The 15356-nt window shown below is 45.0% G+C and overlaps 1 protein-coding gene across 2 annotated transcripts in view; it reads left to right on the forward strand.

Annotated features, from left to right (window-relative positions):
* Nucleotides 1-4564: 4564 nt before the first annotated feature.
* Nucleotides 4565-15356, forward strand: part of LOC102907148 (liver carboxylesterase 1-like) — a 32244-nt gene continuing 21452 nt past the window's right edge. Inside the window, exons 1-4 of one of the 2 annotated variants that reach the window (XM_006985197.4) lie at nucleotides 4565-4731; nucleotides 7904-8108; nucleotides 10088-10232; nucleotides 14156-14289. In XM_006985197.4, coding sequence (XP_006985259.3) covers nucleotides 4677-4731; nucleotides 7904-8108; nucleotides 10088-10232; nucleotides 14156-14289 — 539 coding nt within the window. In that variant the 5' untranslated portion in view covers nucleotides 4565-4676. Of the gene's footprint in view, nucleotides 4732-7900; nucleotides 8109-10087; nucleotides 10233-14155; nucleotides 14290-15356 lie in introns of both variants that reach the window. The other variant, XM_006985196.4, reaches the window with a different exon arrangement.

A 15356-nucleotide genomic window follows, 5' to 3' on the forward strand; every position in this document is an offset into this window, starting at 1 on the left:
CTCATTATCTGTGTCTCCAACTACCTTAGTTTGAGAAAGACAAATAGAAAGATGCTGTCATAGGAAGATGCCTCTGTGTAGGGGTGTGACTTGACAAATGCTTATGCCCAAATTTGGGAGGAAATATTTTTCAAGAAGAATACAATGTGAGCTTTGGCTGGTCTTCCACTTCCAGCTGGGAGATATCATCAAACACAGGAGGAGGACATGGGGGAGTTTACTGAAGTGTCAGAGGTGATGTGTGTCTAGTATAAGAGTGTAAAATCCCTAGGGACCACATACTTAAGGAGGAGTTGACTCCCACTGCTAACTTCTCCGTGGATCTGTCAGGTGCTCAAGGGAAACTTGGAGGCAGGTTTTAAAAGAAACCTTAGAAAGCTCCTCTCCAGCTGTGTAGGCATGCAGCCCTGCTCAGACGTGCGCTCTGATGAATGCAGCCCTTCATCCACTGGAGAAAACACATCATTTTCTACCTCAGGACCCTGGTGAAGAGCTACTGGGGTTTGAGATGATAAGGAAAATCCATCTGTACCCACAGGAGAGTGGTAAGAAACCATCCTAGTAGAGATCATGAGCAATCTCCATTGTTAAGGAAGGACAAAGTCACTGAGAAATCCATGTGTTTAATATTTAGGAATACCTCCCCTCCCATGTTTGAAGCCAGACTAACACTATATGGACCACTCTTGGGTGCCACTTTTAAGTGATCAGTAATTAAGCATCAAGCCAGGAGACCTGTGCAGAGAAGGTCTAAAGCTCAGGGCTGAAAGAAACATCAAGGCAACTCTTCAGAAGCCAGCCTCACACAAACATGCTAGACCGGTGACAGCTGAGGGTCATCACTGGAAGATTTAGAGGCGATGCCTCAAAGCCCTGTTTGTGGCTGCCTCTTCCGTCCTCTGTGTGTAGAATTGCTCTCAGTACCTTCAATGCTGTCATTGTTGTCATGACTTACGTCTGTGTTTGTCATGAAAGGGCTCTGGGTCTCCCTCAATTTTTAAAGATAACTTGGCAAACATGGGTAGCAATTATTTGCTTCAGGGCTTAGATTATACCATTCTATGCTTTTTACTTATTTATTTATTTTTATTTTATTTATTTTTGCTTCCAGAGTGTCTGTTACGAGGGGTGGTGTGATTCTAGTAAGTTTGCATTTGTAAGTAAGTAGACACTCTTCTTTTGTAAGTTTTTAGTGTTTTGTCTATTTCCTGTAGTTTTTTAAAAAAAATTTGAGATTATAATGTAATTATATCATTTCCCCTTTCCACATTTCCATACTTTCCTCCAGTATATCCCCTCTTTCTCTCTCTCAAATTCATGGCCTCTGTTTGCATTAATTTTTGTTACATACATGTATTCGTATACATATTCCTAAATGCATAAACACAGCCTGCTCAGTCTGTAATGTTACTTGTACATTTTCAGCGCTGACCATCTGGTCCTGGGCAGCCTGTTGCTGTGTGCTTCCCTGGGGAAGACTCTTTCTCTGCTCTCATCATTTCTTAGTTGCCTCTTTGTTTTAAAACAGTCTGGTTCTATTACACAAATGGAATGAAGACCTTTAGAAACAAACTACACCAGGCTGCACCTGACTCCAGCAGAGAACGTCATCCCAACAGAACAATGGGGTTCTCTCTTCCACAGTTCCAGGGCTGCTGGTCCTTAGACACTGTAGAACCTGACATGTTATGTTCTTTCATGTGTTTGTGCATGCCTGTGTGTGTGTGTGTATGTGTATGTACATTAGTATGCGTGCATGAGTGTGTGTGTGTGTGTGTGTGTGTGTGTGAGAGAGAGAGAGAGAGAGAGAGAGAGAGATATGACAGTAACAGTAGAGAATTGACCATGATAAATAAGGAAGAGATCCTTGAGAGATGAGATAATAGAACATCCTGAGGGCTGGACTGACCCAAGGCCCTGATGTATAGAGAAGAAACATAGCTCTTTGTACTGCCTGCTTTGTGTGTCAACTAATATAATCTAGAGTCATCAGAGAGGAGGGAACCTCAGCTGAGAAAAGGCCTCCATGAGGTCCAGCTGTAGGCATTTCTCAGTTAGTGATCAATGGCAAAGGGCTCAGCCATGGTGGGTCAGGTGCCATCCCTGGGCAGGTGGTCCTGGGTTCTATAAGAAAGCAGGCTGAGCAAGCCAGGGAAAGCAAGCCAGTAATTAGCTCCCCTCATGGTCTCTATCTCAGCTCCTGCTTTCAGGTTTCAGCCCTGTTTGAGTTCCTGTCCTCCAATGTTGGACTATGGTCTGGAAGTCTGGAAGTATAAGCCAAATAAACCCTTTCTTCCCCCACTTGCTCTTTTTGGTCATGGTGTTTCGTTACAGCAGTAAAAACCCTAACTAAGAACTCTTTATCTAAACCAGGGGCATGTTTGGCAGAGCCAGTAATAGCCTGATTCTAGAGCCTTCAGAGCTTTTCTCTGATGTTGCCATGCAGGAGTTTATGCCATGCATGAACACAGTTACTTATCTAAAGCCAGGAACATGCTGAGCAGAGGCAGTAATGTTCTGGAGCCAGGCCCTCAGGGGAGCTGTGGATTTGGGTCCTGGGAACCCAGCTCTTCTCACCACACAGGACTATAGTCCCAAGGCTACTGTGTGCTTGGCCTATAAAGCTCTTGAGATACCCTGTGTTCCTCTTATGCAACATTGCTTGATTAACTTTTAGTGAACTTCATCCCATTTTATGATAATTTCTGCTGGCTCTGTTCCATTTCTCCCTTGGAAATGGTACATAAGATGCTGTATTTCTTAATAAACCGGCTTGTCATAAGATACTGCTTATGTAAGACCTCCTGAGCCCATATTTTTTTATGTCCTTAGCTCTGATGCTCTGGACCTTCCTCCTCAGGAACCTGTCACTCAAGAATGAGGTGACAGTCCAGCTCAGGAACCCTGTGACGTGAAAGCCCAGAGTTTAACTAGTTGGGAGGATAAGAGAGGAATGTGAGGACAGAGTAGGAGAAGGATGCAAACGAAAAATGTATAATGATGCATTTATGAAAATGCCGGATGAAATCTACTTTCCACAAATTATTTTGAAAAGATGTTATAGACCCTTAGGCAAAACAGAAGCCTTAACAAACAGCTCGATTCAGAGGCACTGCCACCTATCCACAGTGGGGAAGAGTGCAGCCTCTCACCCTAGAAGACTAAGATCACAGGCACCTGGGAGCTAGGCCTGCAGGTTTTCTTTCCTATAGAAGGAAATGCCAGACATTTTGGTAAATGTTCAAAGAATGGATGCATAATGGGTAGGCAGGATTAGACTACAGAGGGATATTTGCTGTAGAAGAGAATGTCCCCAAACCCCCCTTCTTCAAAGCAATGATCTCTCTGACCTTAGAGGTGAGCAGAAGAAGACTGGGCACTTGACAGCAGTACTGAAAGGCAGTATTTAGTCACCAGGGGGCACTGGATAAAGAATAAGTAAGGTTGTTTCCAAAGATGGGCCTAGAACAAGCCCAAGGATGCCAAGAGAGGGGTCCAAATCTTGGAGCTGAGATTCATGGAGGCTTTGATTTGTACTAAAATCTCCCATCCCTTTCTGGGGATGCCAGATCAAAGCTCCCCTGTGCCTGATGGCACCTGCCTGCTATGCTTAGTCTCTGCCTTTGGGAGGCTCACAGAACACTGAGGTTTGAATGTCACAGCAGAGATCCACAGCCAAGCGCTGGGCTGAGCTCCTGGAGTCCAGTCCAAGAGAGGGAGGAGGGATTATATGAGCAACGGGGATCAAGATCATGACGGGTAAACCCACAGTAACGGCTGACCTGAGCTAGTGGGAGCTCACGGACTCTGGTCTGACAGCTGGGGAGCCTGCATGGGATTGAACTAGGCGCTCTGAATGTGGGTGACATTTGTGTGGCTTGGTCTGTTTGTGGAGCCTCTGGCAGTGGGACTAGTGCATGAACTAGCTTTTTGGAGCCCATTCCCTATTGTGGGATACCTTGCTCAGACTTGATGCAGTGTGGGGGAGGGGCTTGGTCCTGCCTCAACTTAATATGCCAGACTTTGTTGACTCCCACAGGAGGCCGTATCTTCTCTAAGGAGTAGATGGGGGTGGGGTGGGGAAAGGTGGGGGGGTTGGGTGTGGACAGAGAAGGAGAAGGAGGAAGAACTGTGGTTGGTTTGTAAAATGAAAAAAAAAAACTTAAAAATAACATAATATGCATAAAAAGTAAATTAACCACAATTTACACAGAAGCCATGCTGAAGTAATTTATGCAATCTGTATATTTATAGATTATATGGTATGTACCTAAAATCTGCTGTCTACTGAAGAAAGGAATATGTGAAATACCGATAGATTAGTTTGGGACATGTGCTTTGACCCCTTGACAGCTTATCCCTAATAAATTAAACATATTTTGTTATCTTATTGCCAAAAGGGAAAAAAAAAAGGAGTCCTTGGGTTAGTTTATGGGCCTCTGTTATCTGAGAGTTGGGCAATGACTGTGCAAACAAGAGAGAGTAAACTCTAGGTGGGCGTGGCTTCGAGTTCCCACTAGACACCCAGAACTCTTAGTCAGGGATCTTCATCTGGTTGTCTTATGCAAATTGGCTGAGTGGGCAGGATTCAGGGGTTGGTCTATAGCTGTGGGCAGGATCAGGGCATTCCCTCCAAGCACCAGACACCTGACTGGACCCGGAGCCACTGTCCTTCCATGATGTGGCTCTGTGCTTTGGTCCTGATTTCCCTCACTGCTTGCATGACTCAGGGTGAGTACTTACAGGTGCACATTTGAAATTCTTTGTCCTGGGCCACAGCAACAAGTGCAGGCTCATACAGGGAAATGAAAAACAAGTTCTGTTTCTTAGAGGTGATTGCCCTCTGGACACAGACAGATAGCATGAGTGAATTTAAGCTTGGTGCCCTGGAGCTTTATGTCCTTGAGTGAGGAACTTAACTTTGCAGTGCCAGCTCCTTCCCCACGGGGCTGCAGTGGGAGTGAAATGAGTAATTGTGTCTGTAACACTCCGAGTGGCAATTGGTCTAGAGGAGATATAGGAAAGGGGGATTTAAAATTGACTCTATCCATAGGAAGTCTGACATGTAAAATCATACAAGAGCTGCATTTGAAAAGATGATTTTTTTTTTTAAACTGGGAGTTACCTGAAAAGGGGGGTACATCAATGAAGTAGGGCAGAGGGGATAGTGCTGGGGTCAGTCAGAAGGCTGAGAATAGAAGCTGTTGGCAAGGGTCTATGTCATGGTTTACAGGACAAAGAAGAGAGGCGTCAGGAGAAAGTGCTGTAACCTTGGATAGCTGGGGCATTTTCTGAGGATTTGAGAATTTAGAGGCTGTGTTTATTTTAATTGTACCCAATTCTGTGTGATCAAGATGGATCAGTGGAGGCACAGACTAGGAGACCTGGATAAGTAGGTGGCTGGGGGTATGGTTCTGGGGTTGTTTGACCCTAGGGTTAACGGTTTATCCCAGATGAACTGGGCCTCAGTGGTCAAAGCAACAGGTGTAGAAAACAAATCCATGGTCAGTACAGGGGTTCATCATGGGACCTCAGCACCTATCTGTGCCATGGAGGGAGACTGAGGCTTCCAGGGGAGTGTGCTCACCCAAGGTCTCCTGGAATCATACCTCACTCTATCTCTAGCTCCAGAATCTACAGTAGTGCTTCCCCATTAAGGGTCATGGCCTTGTTGAAATTTCTAGACTTCCCTTCTGTTTAGCTATGTGACAGTGTGAGAGGCTGGGACAGAGTATGAGGCAGAGTGAGAAAGGGTTCAAATTTGGAGTGGAACATGTCTGTGCTGCTAATTGCCCTTGCCCCTCACAATGACCATCCACAGTCTGTCTTTAAGAAGTTCATCCAGTCTGCTTGCCACTCCTCTTTCTTCATCTTTAGTATGGCCTTGACAACTCCTACTTAGCAAGGCTTCTTTTAAAGGAGCATTGGTATGTACTTGCAGCACACAGTATATGATCAATATGTGTACTTTCTTGTAGTCAGAAGTTTTCCTGTGTCCCACCCAGTCCTACAGCTGCTTATAAAATAATTACACAGAGGCTTATATTAATTACCAATTCTGTGGCCTATTGGCTCAGGCTTCTCACTAGCTAGCTCTTACAACTTAAATTAATCCATTTCTACTAATCTATGTGTTTTCCCGTGGCTGTGGCATTACTGGTCTCCTGGCATCTTGTTGCTCCTTGGGCTGTGGCTGGCATCTCTCTCACTGTCCTTTCGTCTCTCTCTTCCATTCGAATGTACCGCCTAATCTTACTCTACGTTGCCATTGGTCAAACAGCTTTATTTATCAATCAATCTTAGCAACACATATTCATAGCCCACAGAAAGACATCCCACAGCACATTCCATATTATTTAAGCAACAGCTGTATTTGTGTTTATGCTTCCATCCCATACATCCCATTTTCTACCCAGAGCAATCTAGATTCTTCCCACTTCATTTGGGTAGAAAATGTTCATTGAGTTAACACAGGCCACAGCCAGTGGTTTCTGTCTGGCTTCTCCTCCTCAGGACTCTTGCCAGTCCCTACCTCCTTCCCCTTGGCCTTCCATTTGCCACTGCCCTTGTGGGTGTTCTCATTCGACTCCAACTGTCCCTGAGCTTCACACTCGCTTCCTACAGTATAGAAATTGGTAATGTGTACCCTCATGTTCAGGTAGTGAACTCTGCCTACCCCTCACTTACCTCCTTCCAGCATTGAAATTCCCGTGTTTGGGGGCATCTTCCTGCCCAAAGAGCCTCCAACTGTACCTGTCTTAAAGGGAGCCAGTAACACTCACTTCTTCTTCTTTCCCTTTGGCCCCATATCTAGTTAGGGATCAAGTCTGTCTTTTAAATTTCCCCACATACATCTTCAGACCTGTATAACTGTTTTCCCTAATTATGGAAGAGTCTATTCTAGTGTAGACCCTTGGAATTCACACAGAATAGCAATTCTGCTACCCATGGACATTTTAACAAGCATGCTTCTCAGAAAAGGTAACTCAGTGGGACTGGTGGCCTGAAATCAAAGGGAATTTTCTTTTAGTAAACCAATTCATGGACATGATTTTATAATATGGTTTGCTATAGAGGTTCAACATTACTGGCTATTCTTGATAACAGATGCTCCCAAAATCATGTGGGCTTATTTCATTGATCTTGAGGGAAAAGTATCACAAAGCAAAAGTTGGAGACCCTCAGTGGGTAGAAAGAGGACAAATGAGAATTTGAGGGGGAGATAAGGAAAGACTGTGCTGAGTAAGAATGGAGTCAATGGGTATTCAGAGGCCTGATGCCCCATCTTTCTCCCTCTGGATAGTCATGTTTAAAGCTTTGAAATGGATATTCTAGAACCTTGTTGTGTTCTTGATCCCATAGCTATTTTATTCTATTTATTTGTCTACTAAATAAAGCCCTCTAGCCAGGGATTCAGGGTCCTTCCTGATGTGCATCTGATAATACAAGATTCTTGTGGTATTTATATGCCATTTTCTCTTCCCAGTAATGTCCTGTGTTATGCTGTCTCTAGGCCTCTGCACTTAATGCTTATTCTTGCATAATAACCGTCCCTTTTCATCTTCCCACCGCTGCTGTAAGTCTGAGGTTCTCTATGATGACATCAATAAGAAAGCCTCATTCCTTCTAATTTCAGTATTTACTTCCTATCCCTCTCCCAAGTTACAACCTTGTTCTTACCTGGTCCTTCTAATGAGGTCAGCCTCCCAAGGACATGGTCACCCCTGTTCATTGTCTCATCCAGCATGCAGCTCATATTTTATTTTACATGAAATAAAACCATAGCCTAGAGGATTGAGGTGACTTGTTCAAGATCATATACCTAGAAAGTGACAAAGCCTGCCTGGAACCCAGGTCTGACCTTTCTCTTCTGATCTGTACTCATTTTCTCCGTGTCCAGCAGGGTACCCATCCTCACCACCTGTGGTGAACACTGTTCATGGCAAAGTCCTGGGGAAGTATGTCCACTTAGAAGGATTCACACAGCCTGTGGCCGTCTTCCTGGGAGTCCCCTTTGCCAAGCCTCCTCTTGGATCCCTGAGGTTTGCTCCACCAGAGCCTGCAGAGCCCTGGAGCTTCGTGAAGAATGCCACCTCCTACCCTCCTTTGTAAGCCACTGGGGCCCTATTTGGGGACATTGTCCTTGTAAATATGAGCAAAGGCCCACAACTTTAGTAGCTCCTTCTCTATTTGCTGTGTAAACACCATGACCAAGGCAACTATAGAAGAAAAAGTTTATTGAGGGCTTATAGTTTCAGAGGATGAGTCCACAACCATCAAGGCAGGGAGCATGGTAACATTCTGGCAGAAATGGTGCTGGAGCAGTAGCTGAATGCTCAAATCTTAAAACATCAACCACAGGCCAGAGTTGGGGGACCTAACAAGGAATGGTGTGGGGTTTTGAAACCTCAAGCCTATACCCAGAGACACACCTCCTCCAATAAGGCTACACCTCCTAATCCTTCCCGAACAGTTTTGTCAGCTGGGTACTGATGTGGATGATTGATTGATAAATAAAATGCTGATTGGCCAGTAGACAGACAGGAAATATAGGCAGGACAAAGAAAGAAGAGAATTCTGGGAACTGGAAGGCTGAGGCAGGAGTCGCCAGCCAGACACAGAGGAAGCGAGATGTGAAAGTACCAGTAAGCCACGAGCCACATGGCAAGGTATAGATTTATAAAAATGGGTTAATTTAAGAAATAAGAACTAGATAGCAAGAAGCCTGCCAAGGCCATGCAGTTTATAAGTAGTATAAGTCTCTGTGTGTTTACTTGGCTGTGGGACTGGCGGGTGAGAGAGATTTGTCCTGACCGTGGGCCAGGCAGGACCAGGAAAACTTCAGCTACCGAGTACCAAGCATTCAAATGTGTGAACCTATGCAGGCCATTCTCATTTAAACCAGCACACTGACTAAGTGTCCTTGGGGCAGTTGTCTAACACTGTGCCTCAGATTTTATTCTATGAATGGGGATAATAATAGATGTTGGGTTGATGTGGGCCTTATGTGGCTTTTATTCATTAAGAGTAAGTGCTCGCATGCTTGAAGGACTTATAATTGCCATCACTTCAACTCTGTATTGGACCTTTGAGCTCTCTTATCAGGGCAGCTGGCAGTGATTGCTGGGCTACGAAAAAGGTAGACTCTTAGCAGGCCAGGGCAGCAGGACCCTTAGGGTCAATACTTCTCTCTGGACCTGGCATTTTGAGTCCCAGTGGAGGAAATAATTTACCTAAGGTATGGGTGGCCATCCCACCACCACTTTCCCCCAGGGCACTCTTGAGCAGGAGCAGCAGGAAATATTAGATAGAAATTTAGAGGAGAGAGAAACAGATAGAAAACACAGGATCACCTCGGGAGGGCCTGAATCCTAATCCATTGGGCCCTGATTGTCTCTGCCAAAGGGCTTTTAAAGGAATGCCAAGGGGTGGAGCAAAACACACCCCCCAGCACAGTCAGTGCAGACCATTCCAGACACCTGATGACCATGCACGTGGTCAAGCCATCCATCCCCCAATGCAGCCCTGCTGTGTAAAGCAAGCTCAGATCTCACTAGGAAACCTCTGTGGATGCCAACACTAGGTCACCCAGCATATCAGTAGTTGAAGCAGAGCAAAAATGTAGTTTTCCTAAGCTTACTCATAAAACACAGTTCCTGACCTGTACAGTGTATGTGTTTGTCATTAGAAGTAATAGCACTAGGTGATGAAAGTTTCCCAAGGGTTAAAAGATATTTACCTGATGGAGTACCATGTCACCCTGTAACCCACTGTATGAAGCCCACTAGAGGCTTGAACATGACATCAGTCCTGGCCATGCAGGAGATGTCATGTTCAAGAACAGGCTACGCCAGCATGTGAAGCTCTTCTTCTCTTCTGGACCTGGGATATCCAAAGGCCCGGGGAATGAGAAAGGTGTCAAGTCCTTCTCACTCTGCAGAGTTGGAAGGCACAAGAGAATTCAGAGGTTCGTACACACTGATACCAGCCTCATTTATAAGCTCAGACCTCCCTGGTACAAGGCTGAGCCTCAGACAACATGCCCAGCTTCCATCTGGTGGAAACTCAGGTGTTCTCTCCTTCCCAGGTGCTCCCAAGACCCAGCGGCAGCACAGACAATCGCAGAGCACTTCACCAACAGAAAGGAGACGATTCCTCACACGTTTTCTGAGGACTGCCTCTACCTAAATATTTACACTCCTGCTGACTTGACAAAGAGCAGCAGGCTGCCGGTAAGCATGGGGACCCCTGGTCCAGACTTGTGGGTTCTAGCATCGGGCTCTTCTGTGACACTGGAAGGGGATGAGGGATCTGGGGGTGAGGACACATAGTCTAGGCCTCAATCCAAACCTTCTGTTAACCACCGGAAAAGCAAAGCTTTCTTTCCTGTCTGTATAAGTGCACCAGACTCTGCTGGAGGTTGCCCTGCATCTGAGCCGTACATCTTACACTTCCAAACTCTCTCACACTGACAAGGACAATGATGTCAAGTTACTAGAGTCATAATGTGATCCCAGAGCAGCTAAGACATAATTTCAATAAACTTAAGCTGAAAAAACACATTTAAAAAAAAGTTCTATGTGGTAGTTTACATGAGAATAAGAGAAACTGATATTCTGGTGGGAGAAACTAGGGCCCACAGTGGGTAGGCAGGGTAATAGCATGGGTCTTTCTACCTTTAAAACAAAACAAACAAAAAACTGCTGTTTCATAAGGAGTAGCAAAAGTAACTGGAATGTCACCTTTCTACCCATAGTACCTGTGATAACTCACATTGGCCTGTGATAAAAGTGTGAGGGGAGGAGCTGAGGGCAATTAGAAGCACCCTATTGTGGCTCAGTAATCCTGGGTTTTATTGTAGGTCGCTGTTATCAGTAACTGCCTTTGGCACAGGCTGATGATGGAGTGAGTCAGCATTTCCCATATAAAGGAAGGGCCTGAGATGGGGCAGGCTGCCGTTCATCAGCCGGCAGTTGGGAAAGGGGCTTTGGCAATGAGGCAATTCCTGAGTTGTAACAAGTCAAATGCCAACTCCCGCCAGTTTCCATTGACAGGAGTAGGGAGAAGAAACTTTGAAATTTTGGACTAATATTAGGCCCTACTCTGCTTTTCAATGTATGGGAAGGTGGGGATAAATGTTCTCTCACTCAAACTCGGAATTCTCCACCCATTTCTTGTATACTCAGTGCCTCCCACACAGCCACACTTGCAGTCAGGGAAATCAAGGACATACCATTCTCACACGGCCTGTCATGAAGGACCACACAGTCTCACCAGTCTTACAATCTGCTCAGTGTGCCATTGCCTACCAGCCCTGACCTCCCGCTTTCGTTATAAGATGGCCTTGACCTAGTTGCTACTGGAGCTGGAGAAGAACCTGGTTGTGTGAGCAAGGGGACAGGGACTCTGAGAACCTAGAGGCAGGAGACCCTCTACTTACGACAGAGGTCCAAGAGCCACAGGGTCTGGGGTTAAATTCAGGTCCTGTCTTTGTCTCCTGCTCCAACTGCTGACTCACGTGTTGGGGACTATTGGGGTCCAGCCCCTAATAGTCTCCTTTCCAGGGTCCGCGGAAGGATCTATCAACCAGCTGAGAATCTATTCTTTAAGGTCGGTAAATCAGTCTACGCACGCAGAGTTCTTTGGTCCATTCGCTTTAATTCTCCTGGCATAACATCCTTTATACACAGCTTTAGTTCTGTTCTCATGTCTAGCTCCTTTCTTGCCTGATTTCTCTATATTTATCTACTGTCCCCTCTATGTTCTATCTAATTCCTTCATATAGTTCTGTCCCTTCTAGGTTCTCATCCATCTTGTTCCTTCCCATATCATCTCCTCTCCCGTCTCCTTCTCTCTCATCTGGCTCTTCCTCATCTTCCATCTTGTTTCTCTAGTACTCTCCTGTAGCCCTTCAATCTACTTCTTCCCCATCTCAGTTTATTCCTCTCAAGTTCTTACCCATCTCGTTCTTCCATTCTCTTCTCACCCCCCTCTGTCCTCTTCTTTACAGTTATATATCTCCCCAAAATCACAATCCTCCCCTCCACCCAGGACACTCAGCCTGAACTTCCTCAGGCAGTGATTGTCCACTATCAGGATCAAATGGAGGGTTGATAAGAATTACAAAGAAGGGCACTAGTTGTTAATTACCATTTGTGACCCAAAGGGGAAGTGACTAATGAATTAACTAAAGGCTAAATATGGGTAATATCTAAGAAGAGGGATCTTACGTGCACAACTATAATCTTAAATGTGTTTGGTAAAGGATGTTAAAAATCTATAAGTTGCTAGGTCAATGGGAGAAAATAAAACTGTCTTCTTTTTTCCTGTGGCTCCTATCTGTCCAAGCTGTCTGCCGTTTTTCTGCAGGGTGGGGGAAAGTGTGCTCAGTCTCTAGGCAACCTGTGTACAGCTAGATGCCTCTGGTGATAGTTAAAGGGAGATCTGGAACTGGAGGTAAGGTTTGGGAAAGGAGGAAGTTAAGCTTAATTAGCACATCCACCAGGCCTTCTCAAACAGGTAGCCTGGATGCTTAAGTCTGTTCTTAGAGAGTACAGAGGTATCTCTGATAAGGTACTTTCCTCCATCCTGTGATGGACCTGGCCGGATGCTACCAATAATGATAATTACAGGGAGGCTTGAACTGGGAGTTCTGGCTGAGCATAGCTGTTAGCACAGAAGGTTATCTAAATATTCCTAGAAGTGGTTAGGTAAGTAGTTAGAGGTCTATAAAGTTAGTAAGGCTGTAAGAAAGGAGGGGTCTGAGCTAAATTGTGTAAAGCTATTACTTAATGTCTACCTGACCTAGGCGGTGTCCCCTTGTGGAATTTACCTTAAGTCAGGAGACTCGCCTGTGGGTTGTTATCACTGTTAATCCTCGGAAATTGGGTGACCACCTGGGCGATGTCTCCTTTAGTCCTTGAAAGTGGCTAGGGGAGATATCTGAGTGCAGAGAAAGCCTTTCCTGAGGCTGTTCTCCAAATACCTGGAATGTGTATGTCCAGAGAGTGATCAGTCCACACTGTTAGCCCTTCTTAGGGAAAAGTCAATTGGGAAAACTATGAAGGCACACATGATTTTCATAACAGAATACAGCTGATATACAACAAGCCAAGTAACACCAAACTCCTTGGGATTTGGCTTCCTCTGGAGGAATTCCATGATTCCTCCAGGTAGTGACTTTGCCATAACCAGCTGAGTTCTTATGATATTCCTGCGGCCCGCAGCACTCACGGTGTTGTGGCCATGGGCAGCAGGGATCAGGAGCTCAGTACACAGTGTTGGGCCATATGGCCTGGCCAAGCCCCACTACTACTTCTTATTAGCTATGGAATTTGGGCAGGCAGAGCACTTTCATTTCTTAGCTGATGCATGGGGCATTATTCAAATAGAAATTATTTCTTCTGCTTAGTGCAATTCTTGGTTCATAGTACAGATTATTATTTCTTTTAAACAAAGAGGATTTCATAAACTCTCATTTCTTTTCTGCTCTATTTGTTAAAGCACACACACACACACACACACACACACACACACACAAATTGAAATTTTTTGCACCCTTTTACCCTCTAGTTTTATCAGTCTTTTGTACAAAGTAGTTTTTTGAATAATGTTACCCAAAGACTGGAGACATCCCCAAGAAAGTAACAGTGAGCTGGGCTTAGGGGGTGGGAGGATCCGGGTGTGCTAAGGAGGCACTTTGGAAGCAGTACCATCAGGCTGGTGTGTTCCTCACCAGATAATCACTTCCCAGCAGAGAAGTTGAACTTATTCCTGAGAGGTCAGTGTTTTGAAATGAAGTGGCAGTCCCATGGCTGCCTCTTGCTTGTGTTCAGTTGGCTGAATAGTCTAGGCATGAGGTCATGGGATTGTGGGAAGGACACGGCATCCTTGGTCCTTGCTGTTTTCATGGTGGTTTTCTCAATTTGAAATTTTTGAAGGATGGAAATGAGGAACATTGAGTGTTCTAGCATTTTAGGCTGACCTGAGAGAGTTGGAAAGGAGGGTGACTGCCTATTGCAGCCTTTCTGGACATTGGTGTGCTTAGGGTGAGGTCCTTAAGTCACAGCCTAGGTGCAGGTGGGCCAAACCTGATGACTTCTGCAGTCTCTGCGGTTCTGCTACCTGTGACCTGTGTGATTATGTTCTTGTCCAGGTGATGGTGTGGATTCATGGAGGTGGACTGGTGATAGATGGAGCATCAACCTATGATGGACTGCCCCTTGCTGTCCATGAAAATGTGGTTGTAGTGGTCATTCAGTATCGTCTAGGCATCTGGGGCTTCTTCAGGTGATATATAAATATTCCTCTCTACATATTAGTCCTTAAATAAGTCTGTTTCTGTTATGATAACAACAAAAATGAGACAATGACATTATATGGAGTTCAAACTTATTTATTTAGCTTAGATTTGAGATATTCAAAGTCCAAAACTGTGTGGTTGTATCAACAAACCATTGGTGCGAGCCCTTAGCTGTGTTACAACATGATACAAAAAGATGGTCTGAACATACAGGTAGATCACATGGTGAGGCAGGATGCCTGGAAGTGAGAGGGGGATAATCTTCCTCTTTTCATAAAATCTCATTCCCTGGAGAAGCAATCATAGTCTCAGGAGAGCTACATTAGTTCCTTCCCTGTGACCAAATAACCTTCCCCTGGCCTCAACTTTCACAAGTCCTATTATTGCCAAATGTTGATACAACATAGCCCAGGACTCCCACACTGAACCCTTGGTGGGCAAACTATATGCAAATCCTAGCAATTAGTGAAAGGCCTTGTTACAACCTTAGTCAAAGCCCATGTGTCAAGCCTAATATTGTTACAACCATCCACTGTTATAAATAGCTACTCTAATGCTATATCTGTTCTGCACAAGGCCCAGAGTGCTCTGAGGCAGATTAAGTAACTTTATTTCTCTACACAATGCTACTGTGTTATTTATAATGACACTGATGTCCTTGCCAAGGCTGTAGCACTCATTCTGACTGTATCTCATACCAGCTGCACTTATACTTTTGTTCCTGTGACTCTGAGTCCTTTGTATCTTTTGTGCCTCCTAACTGCAGTTCTCTTCTTCAGCTATACAAAACACATGCCCTAATTTGCTTTCTGTTGCTATGACAAAACACTCTGACCAAAAGCAACTTGGGGGAAAAGGGGCTTATTTGGTTTATGCTTTCAAGCTCTAATATATCACTGAGGGAAGTCAGAGCAGGAAATTGAACAGGAACTGAAGCAGAAACCAGGAGGGATGCGGATTACTGGCTTTTTACATGGCTCATACTCAGCCATCTTTCTTACGTAGCCCAGACCCACCTACCTAGGGATGGTGCCATTCCCTGTGGGCTGGGCTA

This window comes from Peromyscus maniculatus, chromosome 5 (assembly GCF_049852395.1).
Source record: "Peromyscus maniculatus bairdii isolate BWxNUB_F1_BW_parent chromosome 5, HU_Pman_BW_mat_3.1, whole genome shotgun sequence".
NCBI classification, from domain to species: Eukaryota; Metazoa; Chordata; class Mammalia; order Rodentia; family Cricetidae; genus Peromyscus; species Peromyscus maniculatus.